Source organism: Nothobranchius furzeri, chromosome 6 (genome assembly GCF_043380555.1).
Source record: "Nothobranchius furzeri strain GRZ-AD chromosome 6, NfurGRZ-RIMD1, whole genome shotgun sequence".
NCBI lineage: Eukaryota > Metazoa > Chordata > Actinopteri > Cyprinodontiformes > Nothobranchiidae > Nothobranchius > Nothobranchius furzeri.
The window spans coordinates 76,540,092-76,564,375 of record NC_091746.1 but is presented as its reverse complement, the minus strand read 5'-3'; the positions used below and the strand labels follow the sequence as shown (position 1 = coordinate 76,564,375).

At 41.9% G+C, this 24,284-nt stretch overlaps 1 protein-coding gene across 2 annotated transcripts; it reads left to right on the top strand.

Annotated features, from left to right (window-relative positions):
• The first annotated feature begins 2,904 nt into the window (after window positions 1–2,904).
• Window positions 2,905–23,072, top strand: sun2 (Sad1 and UNC84 domain containing 2). Of its 2 annotated transcripts, none has more exons than XM_015943554.3 (16): window positions 2,905–3,116; window positions 13,129–13,237; window positions 13,335–13,435; window positions 15,652–16,011; window positions 16,109–16,168; window positions 16,345–16,419; window positions 17,047–17,183; window positions 17,467–17,517; window positions 17,618–17,656; window positions 17,865–18,059; window positions 18,171–18,308; window positions 18,404–18,500; window positions 18,717–18,832; window positions 18,906–19,079; window positions 21,933–22,022; window positions 22,179–23,072. In XM_015943554.3, the coding sequence occupies exons 2-16, from the start codon at window positions 13,131–13,133 to the stop codon at window positions 22,293–22,295; spliced, it is 1,857 nt and encodes a 618-aa protein (XP_015799040.3). In that variant the 5' UTR covers window positions 2,905–3,116; window positions 13,129–13,130; the 3' UTR covers window positions 22,296–23,072. The 2 variants fall into 2 exon arrangements, with proteins under 2 accessions (XP_015799040.3, XP_015799041.3); XM_015943555.3 differs by lacking the exon at window positions 2,905–3,116 and adding an exon at window positions 8,600–8,715.
• Window positions 23,073–24,284: the final 1,212 nt, after the last annotated feature.

Here is a 24,284-nt window from a genome sequence, read left to right as displayed (position 1 = left end):
GGTTTGGTCCCCCAGGTGTTCTAACTTAGCTTCAGTATCTAAGAGGTTTGACCTTGAGTGACAGTATTTCCTGCTGTTTGTGTTAGAGTTAAAGTGAAAACACTTTCCCCGAGACTGCAGGAAGTAGTGATGCCTTCACTGTTTAATGTAACTGACAACACAACATCAGAATGTCTGCAGCTTTATTAATCAAAAATGCTAATTATGAAGTTTATCTTTTACATGAATAAGTGGGGGAAACATTTAAGTTTGAAAGCTGTGATTCATCATTTCCTCCAAAAATACTCACAAGCAGCTGTAAAATATAGTTTGCTTCTCACACATTTGCATTTAATCTTGATGATGATTAAAGGGACTTTACGAAGTTTTAAATTTTTATGCTCGCGATTGCCCCCTCAGGCCAAAAGCGTAACGGCAGCTTCAGTAGTAGGCTCGTGCACGAGGCGCATGCTGTACGTGCACACTCCGTAACGAAAATAGCAGCTGAGACAGTCCCGTGTGTGTGTGTGTGTGTGTGTGTGTGTGTGTGTGTGTGTGTGTGTGTGTGTGTGTGTGTGTGTGTGTGTGTGTGGCCCAGAGGACAGAGGACAGGAGAACGCGCAGCTAATTAATTAAATAATTTGGTTCTGTACCTTTCTCTTCAGCACAGCCGACAAAGGTTTATGATGGGTCAGTCCTCCTGCATGCTCAGATCATTCCCTTCCCTTGCTTGAAAAATTGTTCCAAAATGAAAGTTGAACCCACATCTTTTTTTATCTGTGAATTCAATGCCGTTCGGCGAGTCTCAAATAAAAATTTGGGCATCTTACTGTAAAAAATATACCATTAATGTAAAAACGAAACTCTAAATATGCTATGTTCACATCAAGAATCGAACATGAGTCTTCTGCACAAGAGTCCAATGTCTTACAAGGTGAGCTAAAGCACCATTGATATCTTTTGTATCTGTAATATTTATATCCTTGATGACAGCTGAAACAACATTCAAAGAACGGTTCGGAGCGAAAATGGCTATTTTGTTGCTAATTTGCAGGAAATATCTAGAAGAAAGTAGCTATGGGTCCTCAGAAATTTAGCTAGGTTCATCACTAGGTGTTAGGAACAGCGACAAAGTCACTGAGTTGGCACTACCTCTCTCTCTGCTGCTAAAGCTACTGATATCAAATGCTAAAGGCTATGCCTGAGCGTGAACGCGCATGAAGCAGCCTGCTCGACCCGAGCATCTCTCTTTTTCTGTGATTTTACAGAAAAACAGGCAATCACAGTAAAAAATGCCAGGGCTCATTCTACAGGACCAGGGCATCGCAGGAGAATATATGAAGAAGAAATTGGTTATTTCTATACATGTTTTGGCTGTCAAACTTCCATAATGCCCCTTTAAGCAGTAGAATGCCTTCTCCAGGTCAGGGATGAGGTCCTGCCCCAAGTGGAGGAGTTTAAGTATCTCGGGGTCTTGTTCACGAGTGATGGAAAACTGGAGCGTGAGATCGATAGGCAGATTGGTGCTGCATCTGCAGTGATGCGGGCGTTGTACCGGTCTGTCGTGGTGAAGAGAGAGCTGAGTCAGAAGGCGAAGCTCTCGATTTACCGGTCGATCTACGTTCCTACCCTCACCTATGGTCATGAGCTTCGGGTAGTGACCGAAAGAACGAGATTGCAGATTCAAGCGGCCAAAATTAGTTTTCTCCAAAGAGTGGCTGGGCTCTCCCTTAGAGATAGGGTGAGAAGCTCGGTCATCCGGGAGGGGCTCGGAGTAGATCCGCTGATGCTCCACATCGAGAGGAGCTAGTTGAGGTGGCTCGGGCATCTGGTCAAGATGCCTCCTGGACACCTCCCTGGTGAGGTTTTCCGGGCACGTCCAACCAGGAGGAGACCTAAAGGTAGACCCAGGACACATTGGAGGGACTTTGTCTCTCACCTGGCCAGGGAACGTCTTGGGATTCCCCGAAGGAGTTGGCCCAAGTGGCTGGGGAGAGGGAAGTCTGGGCCTCTCGCCTTAGGCTACTGCCCCCGCGACCCGACTCCGGATAAGCAGATGAAAATGGATGGATGGATGGATGGATGGATGGATGGATGGATGGATGATTAAGCAGTAATTGCTATTGGCTCAGGGAAAACCCTCGTCTGGAAATTAAAATGTAATATGTTGCAAACAGTTATTTTGGATAGTGGCAGCTTTTACTTTGAAAATATATTTTAGGATTTTTGCATACTTATAATATAACTCTTCTGAAATAAATAAATATGAAATAACTACCTGGTATTTTAGGACCCATTTGATTTCTGACTTGTGTATGATTTATTTCAGCTAAATGGCTCTCTCTTGTGGCTAAAGCTTCAACATACAGGAAAAGATCGGACGTTCCAGAAGAGATCATTTTCATCACTAGAGGGCAGCATTTGTTTTGTAAATGTAGGTGCCAGTGACTGTAGGAAAAGATAGCGAGACCGGAAACAGTATCAAATTTGAACAACAACACCAATGTGATCGTGGACATTAAATAAATATATATGAAATTTTATGCAATGCAATGCAACCCCCAGATGTCGGCACCAGCCGGCCCCCGGAATAGTTTATGTTCAACAATTTATTATATATTTACAATATAGTATGTGTTTAGTGCATGAATAAGTAATAAATAACACATTTTGCTTCCCTTTCTACAGACTACCATTTGCAGTACAATGATAGTGCCACCAAAAAGACATTAGTATTATTACTATTGTTATTGTTGTTGTTGCTCGTTAGTGGAAAATTATGAATGCCTTTATTTTGTAAATTTTTCCGGAAGTCTCCTTGTCTCCCCCTGTTAGCTTGAGTGCTGTCAACGTCTGTAGCGGCGAAAAGTCTCCGAGTTGACACAACGAGCGACAGCCGGTCTCTGACGCTGCTGCGGTTAAGAAGTTCATAATAATACCCAGCTTATGGAAAATCAGCCAAAATTAAGTTGCACATTTTGGATTTTGTTTTGCTCATTTCTGCGTACATGCGATGCTTTCAACGCAGCTGGGCTGTGTTACAGAGAAGAGGAGGATTATATCGTTTCCTGACCCGACAGATTGGCTGTTAGCGTACTGTTGTTGTTTATCTGCGCCAGACCTCACAACGTAAATAGGTAAGTTATGGGCGCCGAGTAAACAAGTTCAACTTTAGTAAGAAAACGGATTATGGGTGGTAATATAAGTTTATTGTACTTTTTAGGCGTCTTCTTCTTTGTGTTGCTTTTGTGGGTTGAGCTACCTCCTTGATGGACCACTATTTGGGCTTATTAGTATTAAGCTTTTGTAACTTAATAAAACACCATGTTGCTACTCGTCAATAAACACGTGAGCTAGCTGTTGTTTTGAAAGGTAAATGTGGAAAAAGACGGATGAACTCAGTTCAGTAAGGTTTAGGCTATCACACTTAGAAATACTGGCACACATGAATATTAAATACATTTTAATTACATGACACTTAATTACAAAGTTTTTACTTTATAATGTTAATCTACAACGTCTATGTTCAAAGTAAAACGCAATTCTTCAAAATAAAAAAGACGTCTTTTATTTTATTTTTATTTTTATTTTTTTGAGTTTGTAGTGGAATTATTGACCTAACTATTGTTTGGAGGCCTATTCATTCACGGACAAATAGCAGAATTTTTACAAAGGTCACAGAGAAAAGGAAGGTAAAAGAAGCGGATTAAAATAAACCGACAAAACAAAATAAAGAAATTATATTAAAAGTTTTAAAACATATTACAAAACTGTATAACTCTAGACATACAAATTCAATGTGATCAAAGAGTTCTCAATAACAAATGGTTCCAAACTTCAGGAGGATTAATCAAAACAACGAATCTGAAGGCATTGTAATTCAGTGTGTTTATTGGAATGAAAATTATTTTGCAGCAAAATGTCTTTTAACAGATACATATTGTTTATCTTCTTCATTTTAAAGCAGAAATTCTGCAGTTTTTTTCAGAGCATGCCACCTAGAGGCGGAAACATGTACTGCACCTTCAGCCCCTCTCCCTAGCCATGCAACAGAGCTAAACCATTGTTTACAATAACCATTCTCTGTTTATGTTGTTTATGTTGTTTATTTTGTATTATATATAATTCCAAAAAGGAGAAAAACTCTGGATTGCTGCTTTAGTAAGTCCCTCAATCTTTGGCTTGGTGGCATGATGTTAAGGCTTGAAATGCTGCAGATATTGAATTTATTCATATAGGAAGCTGACATAAAGCTCATTGGCAGGCCTGAAGTTAGTAGTACCGTTTTTTTTATTTCAGCTATTATTTTTACAGCTCTTGATGATTGTAAAGTATTTGAATGAACTAGTTCTACTTTTGCCCATTTAAAAATCCAGATTCTTCTGTAGCCATGGCAACAAAACACTATCAAAGGAAAATCTAATCAAGGCAAACAGACGAAAAGAAAATATAACAAAAACATCTGGTTTGCAGTGGTATAAACAGACCTTATTAGCTACTAAATAACACTACTTAGTATTTCATTCTTTCCTTGCACAAATAGCTCGGGGTAACAGTTTGAAGGCAGCATACTTGTGATTCATTCTCTCTGTGCGTGTGAGTCATAGTTTACTGGCACTGTCCCAGTTTTAGGTCACAAATTTAAACATTTACCAACCATTTTTGGTTTGATTTAGACCAGATCTCCACATTCCTGCTCCTTCCCAATGAATACTGACTCTCTCTCTTCTACCCTCCACTACTATGGATAATTATCCTCTTTTTATGTATTTTATACTAACTGAGCAGCTTAAATGGGCTCACAGCTGCTCTGGCTGGTAAGGATATGCCGTATTTTACCTCACCCTCAAATTTTTACACTAAATAGTTTCAGTCTTTTATCAACATCGGACTGTTCTTGTGTTTCCTCTCCTTTTCTCTCCACTTGCCCAGTACTTTTGTCCCCACTGGCTTTGCCCTGCTCTCTTTTTTTGCCCTTTTCATCTTGTGCTCCCGTGCCGTCTTCTCTTTGTCTTGGATTTGCCAGCGTCAGCGGTCAGGATCAGTGAGTGGGCCAGCAACAACGCCCCACCCTGCCCAGTTCTAAGCAAGTGCTGTTTAACAAATGTGCCGCATCTGCTCATTACATTTATGTGCCGACAAATTTCTACCAGTGACTTAAATAGATATGTGTTTGTGTGTATCAGATATATAGGCTTTTGTTTTAATGCTACTATATTTCCAGTATTTGTGGATTTCTCAGATGCATCACTCCCTGAACGTCACATAGGATAATTAGCAAACCTTGCTGTGGTCTGCCTGGAGCAGCTGGTGTTTGTTCAGCAGACTCTTGGTTTTCTTGTTGGGTATTTTCTGCTATTTCAGTTCTAGTGAGAGCAGTTTTAGTACCTAAGATGTTCGTGCTCCTCTCTAGCTGCTCCACATGATCAGCAGCTTTTGTCATGATCCCTCTGGCCGCAATCACCATTCCTCTGATCTTTTGTGATGTTTCCATCTTCCTGTCATCACCCTGTATGCCATAGCGTTTGGAGAATTATGAGGATCTAGGAGTAGAAAAAGATCCCACATTTTTAGCAGCAAATACCTCTTCCACATTTTTGTTTATGTAAGTGCATTTTAGTCATGTGAGATGCTAAATCAGTAGGAAAGGCTTTGTGGCGGTTGGAAATGGAGGAGGGGGGGTTGCTATTGGACCAATGTGCTGAGCAGAGCTGCATTGGGATGTTTCTTATAGTTTGAAGGAATATTTCCTTCTCTGCACCCATAGATAACGTCTCTGACTGCAATATGAAAAAGGAAGTGCTGAACTAGTCTCAGAGAGACGTTTGTTATCTGAAACTTTTGTTGCCGTGGAGTCCAAATATTTGACATTTCTGTTTACTTTGTGCTTATCAAACCACCTATGCAGATTTTTAATAGTGTGCTTGATTCAAATACAGCTACTTAGCTACCCTCAATACTACTGACTTAGCTTGTTACTCCTATGTTGAAAGTGCATATTGGCCTTGCATACGGCTTGTATGAAGCCTGGTGGAACGTCTTATTAGGGAAAGGAACATGTTGACTCTTTTGTTGTTTATGGTTTTTGAAAGTCTTTTGGAAAGTTAAATTTTCCATGTAGGGATTGACTGATACATAGTGTGCTGATATTTACCTTTTTTTTGTATCGGCCAATATGCCTCAGTAGTTGAGCCAGTTTCAAATCAAGCACATCTGTAGACAGCTCAGTACTGCTATAGTATTTTATTTAAATTTATTGCAGTCTCCCTGGGGTCCCTGCGCTCTGGGGCAGCTCCTGGATATCTGAGACTTGGAGCTTCGTCCATCTCCTACACATCTTTGGGGGCAGATTGTGGTCCCTCACACTCCATTGGACGCTCCAATAGATAAACCTTACATATACAAGCACGTGTTTACACACAGGTGCTCACATGGTGCTCTCATAAGTATGAACTTGGACACGTTCAACACATGTCTTAAGGCTGTGGCTGGCACTAAATGCACTGTGAGTTATTATCGTGTGATTGTTCAGTAAACCAATGTTGATTTTCCTCACCAGGTTGACGCAGCGATTGTTTGCTCCTGTTGTATTGTTGTGTGTTGTTTTTCTTTTTTTCTACTTCTGCAGGTCTAGAAGCAGACTCTTGTTCATCATTGATTGTTTATTTTTGTGGACCCCCTTCTTTTGTCTCTTCCTTTCTCTTTCACCTCTGTCTCCGTGTCCGTTCGGAATTGCAAGCATTCAAATAACAATAACAATAAAGTTTTAAGTATCAGGCGTGACATTAAAAGCAGACGCTTTGATGCTCCACCTGAGAGTAAATCTGTAAGGCTTGTTCCCTGCATTCAGACATTAATTCTGTTTGCTTCACAGCCAGATAGGACATGAGAGAAATAAATTAAAAATAAATAAATGTCATTTATGTTCCTGTAAAACATCTCCTTAACTCATGAATTGCCGGCTGTTTCCTGATCAGAAAGAACTCTCTCTGTCAGCGTTTTTTTGAGTGTTTTTACTGTTTTTTTTAAGAGTCACAGAACGTTGCGCTCTATGATGATGTCAACGCCAAAACTACCAAAACAAAGGGTAGACTCATTTCTTACATCAGGAAGAATCAGCATGTTTCGAGCTTTATCTGTTCTTTCATAATCCGTAGTCGAATTGTGATCGTCAGAAGCTTTTCCAGTTCGCGCCTCTCGTTTTTCACAACAGCGGTCAAAAACAATCTCCTAATATGGGATTTTCTGCTTCCTGATCACGTGACATGTGACGTACGCGAATAAAGATCAGCATTAGAGCTGTGATGTTTGTTCTCACTGTGCAGGGGCTTGTTCCGACACCTGCCCAGTAAAAAAATTCTGATGATGACTTTAGTCGTCAATGGCAGTAAATGAGTTAATAAATGCTGTAAAACATTATTGTCAGCTGAGATTTCTTTATGTTTGCCATTTTTTTATTTAAAGCAGAAATCTGGACTTTTTCACCACCTAGTGGTGGAAAAATGTATTGCACCTTTAAGCCCCTCTCCCTGCTGCCTTGATACCGCTGGGGGAGTTCACAAAAATAAACAATAAAGGATGTACAAAAATCTGCTGAAAAAGAGAGAAAACAATGGGACACACACAAAAATACAACAGAATCAAATATCACTGCACCAACGACGTGATGATATAAAACCGTAGCAATGTATGCTGGAAAGCACACTGTAATAATTCATGGTGCATTTAGTGCCAACCACAGACTTAGGTTATTTGTCAAAAACATTGAAGCCCATACTTGTGAGAGCACCAAATAAGCATATGTGTGCATACACCTGCTGTATGTAAGGTTTCTCTATAGAAGTGTGTAATAGTGAGTGTGTGGGGCCACAGACCTGCCCCCAAAGATAGAGGAGATACGAGCCCCAGAGATCTAGAGGTTCAAAGTTGGTTAAGTGTTCAACAACGTATTCGGTTAAGAAATGTTGTGCATCCACTTGTCATTAGTGCAACATTTTTGCATGCAAAGAAGGCAGAAAATCTTCTCGATATCAGTCATGAAAATCAACACAAAAAAATCAGCACCGTATATCAGCCATCAGAAAGAAAGAAAGAAAGAAAGAAAGAAAGAAAGAAAGAAAGAAAGAAAGAAAATTATTTTTATAGCACCTCTCCCGATAAAAATCACGAGGTTCTTCACAGAAACAAAAAGAATGAAAAAATAGCTGTCCATGACCTCTACATACCAGCATCTGTATCAACAATAGGAAAACCCATAGCAGCCTATCGCTAATTCCGTGTAGAGCTACTAAATGCACCCGTTTTATTATGATGTTGTTTTGTTAGTTACTGTAAACAGTGAAGGCATCACTCCTTCCTCCAGCAACCAAAGCATCAGACATTGTGATGCATAATTATCCGTCCCCCTGCCCAGATCAACCTAGATTATTAGGGTTGGTCAGTTAAAAAACAAACTTGTTTTTGTAGTCCCACTGAGCTCAGTTATTAGAAAACCGTCTGAGTTGAGCATCTCTGCACGGGCAGGTCTACCTTTAGATGCTAATTTATTCAAATAAGTCATGTGGGAGGGCATGTTTCTGTGTGCGTGTGTGTGCTGTCCCACAAACTTCCTGTCTGTTGGGTTGAGACTGCCACCGCTTCCCTTTCTGTCATCATCTGCCGCTCTTTTTCACTCGGCATGGTGGTTACGCTGCTGCTGACTCGTGCCAAAAGAATGACATCTTAGCTCTGAGCACGGTAAGACTTCAGATACTGTAATGATTTTATTAAAATGATCTAAAATTGGAGAATTGTTTGACAGTAGAGACGATGACTACTGTGTGACGTCCATTGGAGTAGATCGATTATCATGTGTCAGTGTTTGGGTACCTTAGTTGTCAGATTGTTTGGAAACTTTGCTTAAGTTTTGCTGAACCCAGCTTGGACATTTGGACAGGTATGTCTCTAGATTTGACATAAAGGGAAACGCAGGAATGTGGTGCGTGAGACTTAAGCTCTCCCCTGAGTGTTAACTTGTTTTGTTGCAGCTCTGGAGCTTCTCAGCTGTTTTTATTAATAAAAATATACCGGAAGTGGGGTTCATTTAGAGCCCGGTGAGTCAAAACTCATTCCTCCTTTTGGAATAAGAATAAAATGTAGTTTCTGAATGGCGAGAATAAAGATCTTACTACAGAAACACTGAGACTGAGTCTGTTTTTTATATTTTCACTGTTACACTAGCTTGACAGTTGTCTCAGCATAGCTAAGCTGTTTACGCTACTTAACTGAAGTGTAAGCGCACATCCATGACCAATGAGATTTCAGAGTTACGTAATCTGTGAGCGGCTGAGTTGCTGAACGTTAAACTTGTCAGAGAATTTGCAACAAACATGATCACAAAAGAAATCCGCTCGCTCTCTTCTGAGTCAGACCATCTGTAATGATTTCTCCTAGCTTTAAACATGCTGGGTCTGTTCAGGTACTTGAAATGTATTATTTATGTTTGTTTACTCTGATAGCATCTCAATCAGTTGTCTTTTCTTTAAGCATGTGTATGTTGTATTGTTAGTTTTCCGTGTGCTTTCATGTTGTGGGTCTAATTTTAATTCATGCTGTGTAATCTCAGCGAGTGTTTGAGCTGCAAGACGTATTAGTTGGATTACAGGAGACTAAGATTAACTACAAACGCATCTGCTACATATTTAACTAGCAGAAAGTTCACAGTTGTTACGGTGTTTGGGTAATTGTCTTTAATAGTGCCACTACTGCTCTAGATTGTTTATGTATTTAGCAGACGCTTTTGTCCAAAGCGACTTACAAGTGATAATCGGCATGTTGCTCTTGAGGCTAACAATAATAACAACAAACAATTTCCAGTCAATTGTAGGTGGCAGTGAGGCAGCATGATGAATTCTGGAGAGGAGGGAACAAGGAGTGGACAGTAGAGAGGGGGGCGGGTGCAGGGAGGGTGCTAGTTTAGAAGATGCTCTCTGAAGAGCAGGGTCTTCAGGAGTTTCTTGAAAATCGAAAAGGAAGCCCCTGTTCTAGTAGTGCTTGGTAGGTCATTCCACATTTGTGGAACGATGCACGAGAAGAGTCTGGATTGTCCTGAGCGTGGTGTAGGCACTGCTAGCCGACCATCCTGTGATGACCGGAGCGGCCGGGCCGAGACGTAAGCCTTTGCAAGAGGATTCAGGTAGATGGGAGCCATACCATCTCGGACTTTGTATGCTAGTGTTAGCAATTTGAATTTGATGCGTGCTGCTAGCGGTAGCCAGTGGAGCTCGATGAACAGAGGGGTGACGTGTGCTCTTTTTGGCTGATTGAAGACCAGACGCGCCGCTGCGTTCTGGACCATTTGAAGAGGTCTCACAGTACAGCCTGGAAGACCAGTTAGAAGGGCGTTGCAGTAATCGAGGCGGGAGATGACAGTAGATTGCACCAGGAGCTGGATTGGTGCTCTAGTCTAGAGCTCGTAGTTCTAGATACTGCTGATGATACTTATGTGCTACAGATTGACCTTTAACTGTTTAGTTGAGATGACAGCCGACATACAGTGGTGTGAAAAACTATTTGCCCCCTTCCTGATTTCTTATCCGTTTGCATGTTTGTCACACAAAATGTTTCTGATCATCAAACACATTTAACCATTAGTCAAAGATAACACAAGTAAACACAAAATGCAGTTTTGAAATGATGGTTTTTATTATTTAGGGAGAAAACAAAATCCAAACCTACATTGCCCTGTGTGAAAAAGTAATTGCCCCCTGAACCCAATAACTGGTTGGGCCTCCCTTAGCAGCAATAACTGCAATCAAGCGTTTGCGATAACTTGCTACGAGTCTTTTACAGCGCTCTGGAGGAATTTTGGCCCACTCATCCTTGCAGAATTATTGTAATTCAGCTTTATTTGAGGGTTTTCTAGCATGAACCGCCTTTTTAAGGTCATCTCAAATGGATGCAGGTCAGGACTTTGACTAGGCCACTCCAAAGTCTTCATTTTGTTGTTCTTCAGCCATTCAGAGGTGGATTTGCTGGTGTGTTTTGGGTCATTGTCCTGCTGCAGCACCCAAGACGGCTTCAGCTTTAGTTGACGAACAGATGGCCGGACATTCTCCTTCAGGATGTTTTGGTAGACAGTAGAATTCATGGTTCCATTTATCACAGCAAACCTTCCAGGTCCTGAAGCAGCAAAACAACCCCAGACCATCACACTACCACCACCACATTTTACTGTTGGTATGATGTTCGTTGTCTGAAATGCTGTGTTACTTCTACGCCAGATGTAACGGGACATTTGCCTTCCAAAAAGTTCAACTTTTGTCTCATCAGTCCACAAGGTATTTTCCCAAAAGTCTTGGCAATCATTGAGATGTTTCTTAGCAAAATTGAGACGAGCCCTAATGTTCTTTTTGCTCAACAGTGGTTTGCGTCTTGGAAATCTGCCATGCAGGCCATTTTTGCCCAGTCTCTTTCCTATGGTGGAGTTGTGAACACTGACCTTAATTGAGGCAAGTGAGGCCTGCAGTTCTTTAGAAGTTGTCCTGGGGTCTTTTGTGACCTCTCGGATGAGTTGTCTCTGCGCTCTTGGGGTAAATTTGGTCAGCCGCCCACTCCTGGGAAGGTTCACCACTGTTCCATGTTGTTGCCATTTGTGGATAATGGCTCTCACTGTGGTTCGCTGGAGTCCCAAAGCTTTAGAAATGGCTTTATAACCTTTACCAGACTGATAGATCTCAATTACTTTTGTTCTCATTTGTTCTTGAATTTATTTGCATCTTGGCATGATGTCTAGCTTTTGAGGTGCTTTTGGTCTACTTCTCTGTGTCAGGCAGCTCATATTTAAGTGATTTCTTGATTGAAACAGGTGTGGCAGTAATCAGGCTTGGGGGTGGCTACAGAAATTGAACTCAGGTGTGAAACACCACAGTTGGGTTATTTTTTAACAATTAATTTTTCACACAGGGCAATGTAGGTTTGGATTTTGTTCTCTCCCTAAATAATAAAAACCATCATTTGAAAACTGCATTTTGTGTTTACTTGTGTTATCTTTGACTAACGGTTAAATGTGTTTGATGATCAGAAACATTTTGTGTGACAAACATGCAAAAGAATAAGAAATCAGGAAGGGGGCAAATAGTTTTTCACACCACGGTATTTGTTTCCTAATGCATCTGTACTTCCATTAAATGAAGTTGTGCTCATATCTAGCGTCCCTTTTTTAAGAGTCTTTATTTCCCAGCATGCATTTAATCTTAAAGCCATTTCACGTGCCGGCAAAAAGCTTGGGAATTGCAGAACTCTTTGACATTTAACCCATTTGAAGCTGTGCAACTAAGCAGACACACAGACCGTTAACCCACCCAGAGCAGTGGTCAGCTATAGCTGCAGCCCACCCAGGGATCAGCGGGGGAGCTTGGGGCTTAGTTTAAGGGCAACTGTTAATGAATTCACCACAGATTTGGATGTGCATACATATGAGCCCTAAACTACTCTTTAACCTTTATTCATGATTTATTTGTTTTCCCTTTTTACTTAAACTATTTCGTCCGTGACAGAATTTAAAGGATTTGGCGACATTTTAAAGCAGAAGTTGCAGATTGAAGCCATCTAATCATCTCGCCCCCTCTCTAATTCTTTGTTTTCAGGATTTTTCGGAAAACCACAAACACATGAAGGTTTTCTCTTAAACTGCACTCTGGTTTTTCTGTACTTGGCAACAATTAAAATAAGATGCAACTGGAGCCGGATACATTCTGTTTCTGTGCAGTTTGTTCAAAAATAAAAATAAAAAACACAATAGTTTTACTTTAATGTGGTAAACCACAACGTGACAGGGTGCCATGATTTAATATCTCTTCATAAATGTGCTACCAGTACCGGTGCTGGAATTTCTTTTTGTAAACTTTTTAGCACTGACCAATAGTCTTTGAGCAAGCTTTGGTTGATTCCTGGTTGCACCTGTTTCTAGTTCACATCCTTCTGATTCTTTATCACAAGGTTGAAATCTCATTGTTTGGAGATAATGATGACATTTTAATTGTGAGAATGTCCTCTCATGGCTGCCATAGAAGGTACTCAGAAACAAAACACACTCTGTACTGGACTGACCACCTCTAACATCAACAAACAAAACAACAAACAAATGTGTTTTTTTTTGCTCTCTTTCAGTCATGTCTCGCAGAAGTTCTCGCCTCGTGTCTGGTGGCTACTACCACTCAGATGAAGAATCTGACTCGAGCAGTGTGACAAACATATCCTACAGAGAAAACCCTGTCAAGTAAGTCGCTCTGAGTTGGTTTAACATGTGCAAAAGTTTGAGTTCTGGTTAAGTCAAGTCGGAGTACTTTTGCTCCACTGCTTGTTTTCTCTTTCAGGGTTTTTAAGAAGTCCAGAACTCGGAAGGCTGGTTCCAGCAGCTCCAGCAGAGCCAGTAGCAATGCTCGATCTGCTACCCCTGAGTCCCCTCTTACCGCAGGTCTGAAAACATCCAAACATAATGAAGTAGTAGCATCAAGACCTGCAATAATACTAAGAATGACAATTTTCAAATTATAATTTAAAATTTTTGTTGTTAGAATTGGTTCTTATTTTAAAATGTGCATGACTTCAGATTCACTCCTTAAACTCTATTATTTACATGTGTCGCCTGGTGAGCTACTGAATGGATTTGTATGGAAGAGGATTAGAGTCACTGAAAAGGAAAGAAAAGAAAGATAATTCTGGCTTTTTTCTCAAAATTCTGACTTTAATCTCAGAATTCAGATTTTTTTCTCAAGATTATTAAAGCCAGAATTATGAGATTAAAGTCAGGATTCTGAGAAAATAGTGAGAATTCTGATTTTAATCTCAGAATTCTGACTTTTTTCCAAGATTATTAAAGTCAGAATTCAGAGAAAAAAGTCAGAATTATTTTTTCTTTATTTTCAGTGGCCCTAATCTTTTTCTGTAGATTTGAATAGAACTCTTAAGATAATTATTGGAAGTACATCGACAGCTGATTTACAACCCAACTCAAAAATCTGCCACAGCTAACCACTGTTAGTAAACACTCGAGGGCGTAACGGTACACCTAAAATCCAGGTTGATTCTTATGTCACAGTTCGGTTCATTTTTGGTATTTCAAGTATTTTCTTACAGACCCTTTTACTACCTACGTCATCAAAAGTTGCGCGCGCAGCCTGGCAACGAGAGTGAAGGCTTCCTCATTCACACTCGATACTAAAACAGCGTTTTAAACCCTTTGTTTTGAAGTTCTGGGCACATGAAAATGTCGGGTTGTTGCGTGTATGGATGCCAGAATCGCTTCTCTTCAAGCAGTGGGCTGAAACTTTGCAGAATTCCGAAGGGAGCACATCCATTTCAACAGAATCGGAGGCGTCTGTGGCTGCAGGCCATCAACAGGGTTGATGAAAACTGGACTGAAAACACGATCCGAAATGCTCGAGTTTGTAGCGCCCATTTTATATCAGGTAAGGTAATTATGTACTAAGATTACACCAGAAAGCTGGTTAACGTGTGTTCTATTAAATAAAGTAAGTTGCGTTTGCTGGTTTGCTTTTAAGCAGTCTATTTATTTACAGGCGAGGTGTCAATGGACTCCTCGAGTCCTGATTTTGTGCCTTCTGTGTTTACGTACACTGTGAAGACGTAGTTCTCTGGTTTGTTTACTATGACCCAAGCCTCGTACATAGCAGTCTTGTGTCCTTGTCTTTGGCTAGGAAGGACTTCTGCCTTCAAGACGCAAAACTCAGAGTCTATGTCGTGATATTTTACTTTCTGTACGTGGCCACAGACAACATAGTTGTATGCATCTAACGATTTGTATGCCCGTAGCTTCTCACGCGTGTACTTACTGGGCCTCTCCACTAAAAACGTATATATATATCGGGCCACTGGATATCTGGCCACGCACCTACATCTTCCACCCATTCCGTAATGCCACAGGGATCCGGGAGTCTGTTGCCATTCGTTAAAGTGAGTTTAATAATATAACATTCAAGATTTGCCGGTGATAACTCCGCAGCGTAGCTTGATAAAGCCTGACACAACGTCATTCTCTGTTGCCAAGCTGCGCGCGCATTCTCGCTGACGTCATATTGTTTACAAACAGTAAAAGGGTCTATAAGGAACTGTAACATCAATGCTGAAACTGAAAGAACAGGCTGCTTTATTTAAATATAAAAGTATTTTCTTTCTTAAGGAAAAACTGAAAGTAGATTTCCTGAAGAGCAGCATTAAGCCTTGTTCAGGTTCACCAGACGTCATGGTTTTGATAGAAATACTAACATGTCCACGTTTTCTGCTGAAAGGACAGATCTGTCGACAATGTCTCCAACTGTAGAAAATATCCTCTCGCTACAGACAGAGGTAGCTCGTACGCTGCGAAGTTTAGTTTCATCTTCTGTTTATCTTAGTCGTGGTTGCTAGGCAACGGGTCATATACCGAGGTGAGACTGTCCAATTTCACAGCCCTTCACTTACGGTCATTCAGGCCGTCCTCATGGTATGATGAAAAGCAGAAGGCCAAATAAACGGTCAGTGTTCTGAAATGACACACCAACCCACGAGGGTCCGGTGTCCGGTACCGACACCAGCCTACGTCCAGCAGATATGGCAAATGTGAAGTCAACAGTTTTACGTTTGCGTTGACTGTCAAACTGCTGGTTAAATGTTCTCTAATCTCACTCACAGGTGTGAGTCCACTAAGTAATCCCGCTCAGCCCACCATGAGGACAGTACCTTACAGCCCCTCCGTGGTCACCCCTCGTCCGGCCCTGACACCGTCATGCTCCCGCGGTCAGACGCCCACACGATGCTCCTCAGTAACCCCAGCGAGAAGTCCCAGTGCTGGCCTCTGCAGCTCCAATACTCCAGCTTTACACTGCAGAGCCGACCACAAGGAGAAGAGTCAAAGTGGCGTGGACAGCTCGGGGTACTCGTCGTCTGAGGACCCGTACGGGAAGCCTTTACCAGTCACCAGCAGAATCGGCAGCGGGGCTCCCAGTGTCAGCTACAGGAGCAGGCTCAGCAGTGCCTTTAATCGTCTGACGGGTGAGCACCAGCTCTGGTTTTATGTTTGTGTCTTTATTCTGGTTGTGAATAATAACCTGTTAGTTTGTTGTTGTTGTTGTTGTTGTTGTTTTGGAAGATTCCACCACTCTAATGGCTGCTGTAGCTCATTCAAAGATTCTTCACCTGACATCTTCAGGTATGTTATCAGTGTGTTGTTCACGTCTGCACATGTTTCAACAGGTAAGAACTCTTACGCTAACATTTCCCTTTACTCATAAGCATTATACACTGTTCCCACATACCCACACGGTTGTGATTTGGCTCTGGCTCATCAAACCTCCTGCTCATGAACATTCTTCCTCTTCTGTGCAGTCAACACCTCCCTCAGCAGTCGGACGAAGAAGGCTTGTGGCCTCGTTCTCCTCCTCATCATCATCGTACTTTTATGTAGGTAGCATCATTTAACAGATTGTTTGTGTTCCGTATCCTTTCTCTGTGAAAACTGTTAGGTAGTGCACACCCACTGAGCTCTCCGCTTGATCTATGTACTTCGAGTTTCCCCCAGGAAGTGAAAGGAGGCAGTAGGTTTGACTCCGAGCTGGACTGGTTTGTGTCCTTTGTTGTTGTCTCGTCTCGTCTCGTCTTCCTCCGCTTATCCGGGTCCGGGTCGCGGGGGCAGCATCCCAACTAGGGAGCTCCAGACCGTCCTCTCCCCGGCCTTGTCCACCAGCTCCTCCGGCAGGACCCCAAGGCGTTCCCGGACCAGATTGGAGATGTAACCTCTCCAACGTGTCCTGGGTCGACCCGGGGGCCTTCTGCCGGCAGGACATGCCCGAAACACCTCCCCGGGGAGGCGTCCAGGAGGCATCCTGACCAGATGCCCAAACCACCTCAACTGGCTCCTTTCGATCCGGAGGAGCAGCGGTTCTACTCCGAGTCCCTCCCGAATGTCCGAGCTCCTCACCCTAGCTCTAAGGCCTTTGTTGTTGTGGTGAATTTATCATGGCCTTTGATCTTGGAAATATTTGTTCTTAGTGCTTTTTCTGAAGGCGTTGTCCCTCCTTTGTCATCCAGGCATTTGGTTCCTCCTTCCTTTGTTCACCTATTTCATCTCCTGCATGACAAAGACTCCATCCCAGATGAAACCAGAGAGTCCTGTCCTCTCCGCCAGCTTTCCTCCTCAATCCCACCTCCCTCATGCACCTGTGGTGGTAGGACTCCACGACTGTCGACTTACGTTTCCTATGTATCATAATTAGAATGACATGTGTACAACTACTGAGTGGATTTAAACAAAAACTCCCAGAGAAACCATGACTGGGCGTGCATCTACAGCAGCTTACTGACAAAGCTCTAATTCAGTTATGTTCACAGATCATGAACCGTTGTGTGGCAGTAGCTGAGCACACACTCTGGTTGCTAACAGGTTGCTCATAATGTAATAATAAAGATTTGGTCAAAGAGGCTGTAATTGGAAAGTGTTTCTTCCAACAGGATCCTGCTGTTATTTCTGCAGCTGTGGAAGAAAAGATGAAATATTTTCTGGTAAGAGAAAACCCCCATGATAAAAAAAATCTCCCCAAAATAATCCTAAATTTAAAGTATTTCAGAGTGTTGGCAGTAAATAAACGTGTGTTTGTTGCAGATGGAGCTTCAGCTGAAGCAGGAACAGCTTCTCTCTCAGGTCAGATGATCCTCATGTCTGTGTTTGCTTCGTTCTGGCTGTCAGTGAGAAAAGGACATGGGGGACAGTTTTATTTTGAAGCTAAGCTAAGCTAAACCAGGGGTTAGATTACAGCTACACCTGGTGTCCGAGATGCGAAATTACATCTTAAGAGTTGACGGTTCTTTTATTCTTTATTCCATTAAACTCAAATGTGTTTTTCTTTCAGATGAAAGGCAGACAAGAGCTGGACCTGCAGGTTATGAGAGCCAAGCTGGAGGCGGTGGAATCTGACATTCAGCGTCATCTGAAGCAGGAGGTTTCTGGGCTGGGCCGGCAGATAGCAGATTATCAGACGGACAGCCGCTCCACAGCTGCCAGTCTCACTCTCAAAATCCAAACTCTGGAGGCTCAGAACACCAAGGTGACTGAGCCGGGGTGGAAACGTTAAACTGACGGATTTGAGGTTCTTCTCTGGATGTTTCGTATCTTATCTTTTGTTTTCTGCACATTTCCTGTTTATTTTGTCTCGTAGCTGTCTCAGGAGGTTGCATCCATCCAGCTGATGCCTCCTCCACTGCCCTGTCCTGACTCTAGCACGGCCCTGGTTCAGGACCGTCTCACCCCAGAGCTCCAACAGGCCCTGGAGAAGTGGTTCACTGACCGCATCAAGGTGTGTTTCATTAGAGCTGTGAGTGTAGAACAGTTGTTCTGTTGTTGGGTGTGTGTCTGCTTTGTCTGGTGACATCATGATGGTCGTTGACTCAGGAGCAGGACGCCATCGGGCTTGGCGACAGAGGAAGTTGCGCCGAGTGCCGACGCCCAATAGCAGACACAATGGCGGACTTTGCTCTGGAGACTCAAGGTCAGAATTTGGTTGATTTATTGCTTCAACCTGAAATCTGGTTTTGTTTTCCTCTTAAAAACGGAAAAATCCAAATTTCTTTTCTAATCTATTTTCCCACCGGCTTGTTTAGTTATGAAAACTTTTAGCTGCTGTTAGATGTCGTCTTTTTAATTGAATGTTTACAATAATAGTTCTGTATGACATGATAATTCACATGTGTGTATGTGTGTGTAGGTGCCAGTGTTGTCAGCACCAGGTGTTCCGAGACGTATCGAACCCGTTCAGCTTGTGTGACCCTTTTTGGTTTCCCGCTCTGGTATCCCTCTGAAAGTCCACGCACCGTCATCCAGGTACATTCTCTGGTTTACGTCATCAGGAAAAGGTCTAAGTCATCTCGGATTAACTCGGCCACCTCTCTCCCAGGGTCATCCGGTCCTGCTTCCAGGAAAATGTTGGGCGTTCCACGGCGTCCAGGGCACGCTCGTCATCTCCCTGTCACACCCCGTCCGGATAAGTCATGTGACTCTGGACCACCTGCCTCGCTACAACTCCCCCACCGGCCGCATCGACTCCGCTCCCAAAGACTTTGAGGTCTATGTAAGTGCTCCTGACCTACCATACCAATTTTGTTTATATGGCGCATTTAAAAAACAGATTGGGAGCTAAACAAAGCGCCGCCCAACATAAAAACAGACACATAATAAAACAGTCCGTAAAAGCAGATCAAAACACACAATCAACAAGTAAAAAAATCCCCTTCAGTCGTGACTTGAAGACACCATTGAATGGTGACCGGTGGATAGAGAGCAGCAGTGCATTCCAGAGGGTAGTAGCTACATACACGAAGGCTCCCCTTGTCCTGTAGTGCATTGTGGGAGTGCAAAGTAGCAGGCGGTCAGCTGACTGACTGGCACATAGGGCATGAGTAGGTCTGACACGTATGCAGGTTCCAGACCGCTCAAAGCTTTGTAAGCAAAAAGCAAGATCTTAAATTTGACCCTAAAAGTGATGAAGACGTGCCAAAACCAGGGTCATGTGTCTATGTCTGCCTGTGTTTGTTAAGAATCGTGCTGCTGCGTTCTGGACTATCTGCAAACGATTCAGGCCCAAAGCTGGAGTCCCGACTAATAGCGAGTTAGCGTAGTCGAGGTGGGAGGCGATAAAGGCATGTATCACGGACTCCCAAGTGCGACCTTTTCAAAATCGGCTTCAGGCGAGCTAAACAACAAAGTTGAAAGAAACACGACCTCACAGCCGCATTGATCTGCGGGACCATTGTAAACCTTCATGCAATTTCACCCCAAGGCTGGTAACGCACCTCATGAGGTCCACACTTGGCAGAGTCGGAACCATGGGGGTTCTGGAGAGGAGACTGGTTTATGATGTGAGGCTGTGCAGCAAAACCATAATGTGCACCGTACCTGCTTATTTAGCTGCCAGAGTTGCTGACTCACCTTTGCCTCTGTGGTCTCTTCGATCTGCTGAACGTGGGCTACCCGTGGTTCCCCAGACCAAACCCAAAAGCAGAGGAGGCGGAGCCTTTTCGGTGATCGGTCCCAGGTTGTGGAACGAGCTACAAATGTAAAACAGACTGACTCTGCTATTGTGTTTAAATCTCACCTGAACACTCACCTTTTTTCTCTGGCCTTTGAAAGAAGTGGTTGGTTTTTCTGTGACATTTATAATCTTGTTGCCACTGTATTTTATTTTTTTACATGTTTTTATTGCACAGCACTTTGGTACACGTCACCATTTGTTATTAGTGCTCTATAAATAAGTTGGAAAAATGTAAGAGGGAATGTAATAAAACAACAAAAGCTGGTGTTCCTTTAATAATATGTTGTGAAGAATTCTGGGCCAAACTTTTGCTAAATGTCAGTTTTGGCCATTTTGGTGATTTCTTAGCTGGCTCTTCTTTGGAGTTCATTTGGAGCTTAAAGGTGTGGATTTCAAACATTTTTATAATATTAATTCTCTCTGACGTTTTCACGGAGGCTGAACATGAAAATAGTCTCCTACACCCATCTCCTGCATTACCTTCTGATAATAGATGGTGAAACTCTAGGATTAGAAAAGCCTGACTGATCTATATCAAAGCACAAAGAGGACTCAAATGCAGAGCTCACACAGTTTTAATAAGCAGAAGGGATTCCTGGAGTACAACACAACTGAAAAGTCCAAATCTAACTGAATACACTTTTACCCAGTGTTTCTGAGAGCAGGTTCACATCACACAACAGGAGAAGACAAACTGGCAAAGGAAACTGTTGCAAAGACGCTTAAATGGAGAAGCCAGGACCCAGGTGCAAGACATGAGGCAGATTAGTGAGGAGCTTCATGTTGTGAAGCTGCCTGTAATGAGACAGGAAGTGAATGCACAAAATAAAACAGGAAGTACCAGAAATACAATAAAACCAGAAACAAGACTGCAAAGCACTCAATCTGCAGAATCACCCATGACAATCTACATCACACCGTCACTGAACATTTATGGACTCTCTCATCTTGACTCGTTACGGGGACGGCTGTTGTTGGTTTAGCGTTCAGGTAACAGCAGAGAACATCTGGGCTAGTTTAAGTTAACTGTTAGCATTAGCAACACCACCACACAGCAGAACTCCTCCAGGCTTGTGTTATTTGAGGAGATAAAACATCAACGTTGCAAGTCAATTCAATTCAATTCAAGTTTATTTATATAGCGCCAAATCACGACAAGAGTCGTCTCAAGGCACTTCACATAGTAAACATTCCAATTCACAGTTCATTCAGTCAATCAGAAATAATGTTTCCTATATAAGGAACCCAGCAAATTGCATCAAGTCACTGACTAGTGTCAGTGACTTTACAGCAATCCTCATACTAAGCAAGCATGCAGCGACAGTGGAGATGAAAACTCCCTTTTAACAGGAAGAAACCTCCAGAGGATCCTGGCTCAGTATAAGCAGCCATCCTCCACGACTCACTGGGGATCGAGAAGACAGAGCAGGCAGACAAAGACACAGACACACACACACACACACACACACACACACACACACGCACGTGCACGCACACCCACACACACACACACACACACACACAGACAAGTAATGTGTCTATAGTTATATTGTGATGTCTTAGTAAATATTGTATTTGGTGAAAGATAAACTTTATTGTATTTATCCTAGTGGATCTATAATTAAACGGATAAACTAGTATTAGCACATCAAAAGTCAATGAAAACAGACCAGAGTCACGTTGCTGTTATCCAATCAGAGGCGACATGTCCAAATATCAGGAAGTAAGACTTCAAAACCTGCCACCTGAAGCTCAGCTGTGATGTGGGTCACTGGTGGTGTTTTTCCCCCCTCAAGACCGACTTACAAGGCATTCCTACTAGAGACCACTGCAAATGTTTTGATTAAATGAGCGTTGAACACCTTTGACATTCTTGTTTTGTTTTGTTTTCAGGGAATGAAAAATGACACCGAAGAAGGAACGCTGCTGGGGTCGTTCACCTACGATGAGAACGGAGATCCGACTCAGACATTTGAGCTGCTTGTGAGTCCATCCAGACAAATTCAGGTTTTATACCCATAATGAGACAAAATGCTTCCGCATCTGTCTGGAAGAGGCGAGGATGCTTTTGTTAACTCCTCCTCTCTTCTGTGCTTTCCTTTCCTTCTCTGCTCCTGCTCTTTCTCTACCTCCTCACAGAAAGCGAGCGATGTGGTGTATCGGTTTGTGGAGTTGCGAGTTCTCAGTAACTGGGGCCACGTCGAGTACACGTGTGTTTACCGCTTCCGTGTTCATGGGAAGATGGCCTCAACTTGAGCGTGCTTGCACACGCCGTTCAAGCATCAAGACTGGTGGTGCGTTCAAGACCAAATGCTACTGAAAAGTGGCCAAATGTTGACTAATGTCCATCCTGTGACACAGCTGCATAAACAGGCTTCTGTGTTTCTGCTGATCACAAACATCGGTGTTAAAATGACAGCGGGGCTTTTTGTGCCGTGCACATTTGGCTTTTAATCGCTGCAGAATAAAATATCAACTAAAATGTCCACCTATGGATGCTTAAAATTATGAGCGTGCCACTTGAAATGTTTTAATATTTTGTTATGATATAAAATTTTTTACTTATGGGTATTTTTTTCCTTGTGAAGATAATAAAATCGCCCATGATCCGGCCTTCTCAGCAGCACTTTTATCTAGCTTTATTTCTACTGAAGCTTCAGGGATTTAAAACAACAGCTGGTTGTTTCAGTTTCTCTCAGTTTTTTCACCTTATAAGTAATAAGGTGAGACGAATGTTACTCACATGTTCCGTCTACTCTGGGTAACTGAAAATAAAATCTGCGTGAGATTTGCGTAATGTTTTTGATGCAATTTAGTCCCAAGTTGTCTGACTTGTAGCTTCATTTGTTCACAGTTTACCCAAATCAGCATTTTTCTCCTTTCTAGAAAATCAGATTCTCGTTGTTTTTGTTCGTCTTCCATCAAAAACAACTCCGTAACTTTGGCTGATTCTCAAAGTTGTCTCCATTTCCTCCCACTTTATGAGTCATAAAAACCAGATTCCTGCAATGACTTTGAGATATTTTAGTACAATTTGCAGCTCATGGGAAAAACATTAAGAATTATTCAAAACATGTAGGAAAGTCCCATGCAAATGTTCCAATTTGCTGCAGCTCAGAGATACTGACTTTTAAAGTCTTGGTTTAAAATAAATGATCTGGACTTGATAACTAATGTTACACTCTCTCCTATAAGACCCCGAGTTTATTTGGTGTGATTTCTTTCCAGGTGAAACTCAAAAAATTAGAATATCATCCTGGAAGTTCATTTATTTCAGTTAAAGAGGGCCAACTTATGTCCCGGGTTCAAAGAAAGAAAGAAAGAAAGAAAGAAGGAAAGAAGGAAGGAAAGAAGGAAGGAAGGAAAGAAAGAAAGAAAGAAAGAAAGAAAGAAAGAAGGAAGGAAGGAAGGAAGGAAGGAAGGAAGGAAGGAAGGAAAGAAGGAAAGAAGGAAGGAAGGAAAGAAGGAAGGAAAGACGGACAGACAGACAATGATCTTTTGTATAGCGCCTCTCATGATAAAACTCAAGAGGTGCTTCACGAAAACAAATTTTTTTTTAAATACAAACAAGAATTTTTTTAATGTGTTTAAAATGACAAAAAAATTAAAAGTTGTGATTAAAAAATCTAAAAAAAAAAGGGGGGGGGGGAGAAATCATACTTTCTGTCAGAGTTCTGAAATTTCTCCATTTAAAAATCCTGGTTTTATTGATTTCGTGAAATTTTCAGATTTTTCCAGTTCCCTCGGTATTTAAGATTCGTTGGACCTGATAAACATGAAAAAAATTAAAAAATTAACCACTATTGACAAATTTTCAAAAATAAACAACTAAAGATAATCAGTTTAAAAGTTATAAATTAAAATTATGTCTCAAAATAATAAAACAGGTCTATTAAAGAGAATAAAATAAGTCAATGCCTACTGAAAAGTGGCCAAATGTTGCAAGAAGCCTATGTAGGGTCTCAGGAGGTTAAAGGTGATGATGATGATGCACTTCTTCAGATGAAGGGTGGAGACTACATAGAAGACAGCAGAGAATTATTTTAATCCGTATTGTTTATTATTTCTAAGAAACATTTGATGAAATCCTCCTTTGAATGGTACGTTTAGCAGCTCTGATCATTTGTTTTATTGTTAATACTTGAAAATCGTTGTCGCCAAGCCCTTTAAATGACGCCGTGCTGAACGCATGAAAGACTTTCTTGTACAGAAGGCTCAAATTTTGTATGAGCTGCTCAACCAGGA

Bases quoted from the DNA above. Each gene is read 5' to 3' on its own strand.
- sun2 (XM_015943554.3), top strand. From the start codon at position 13,131: ATGTCTCGCAGAAGTTCTCGCCTCGTGTCTGGTGGCTACTACCACTCA. The intron at 17,657-17,864 runs GTCAGATGATCC...TTTTTCTTTCAG, and splicing joins AGGAACAGCTTCTCTCTCAG to ATGAAAGGCAGACAAGAGCT. The intron at 18,501-18,716 runs GTCAGAATTTGG...ATGTGTGTGTAG, and splicing joins CTTTGCTCTGGAGACTCAAG to GTGCCAGTGTTGTCAGCACC.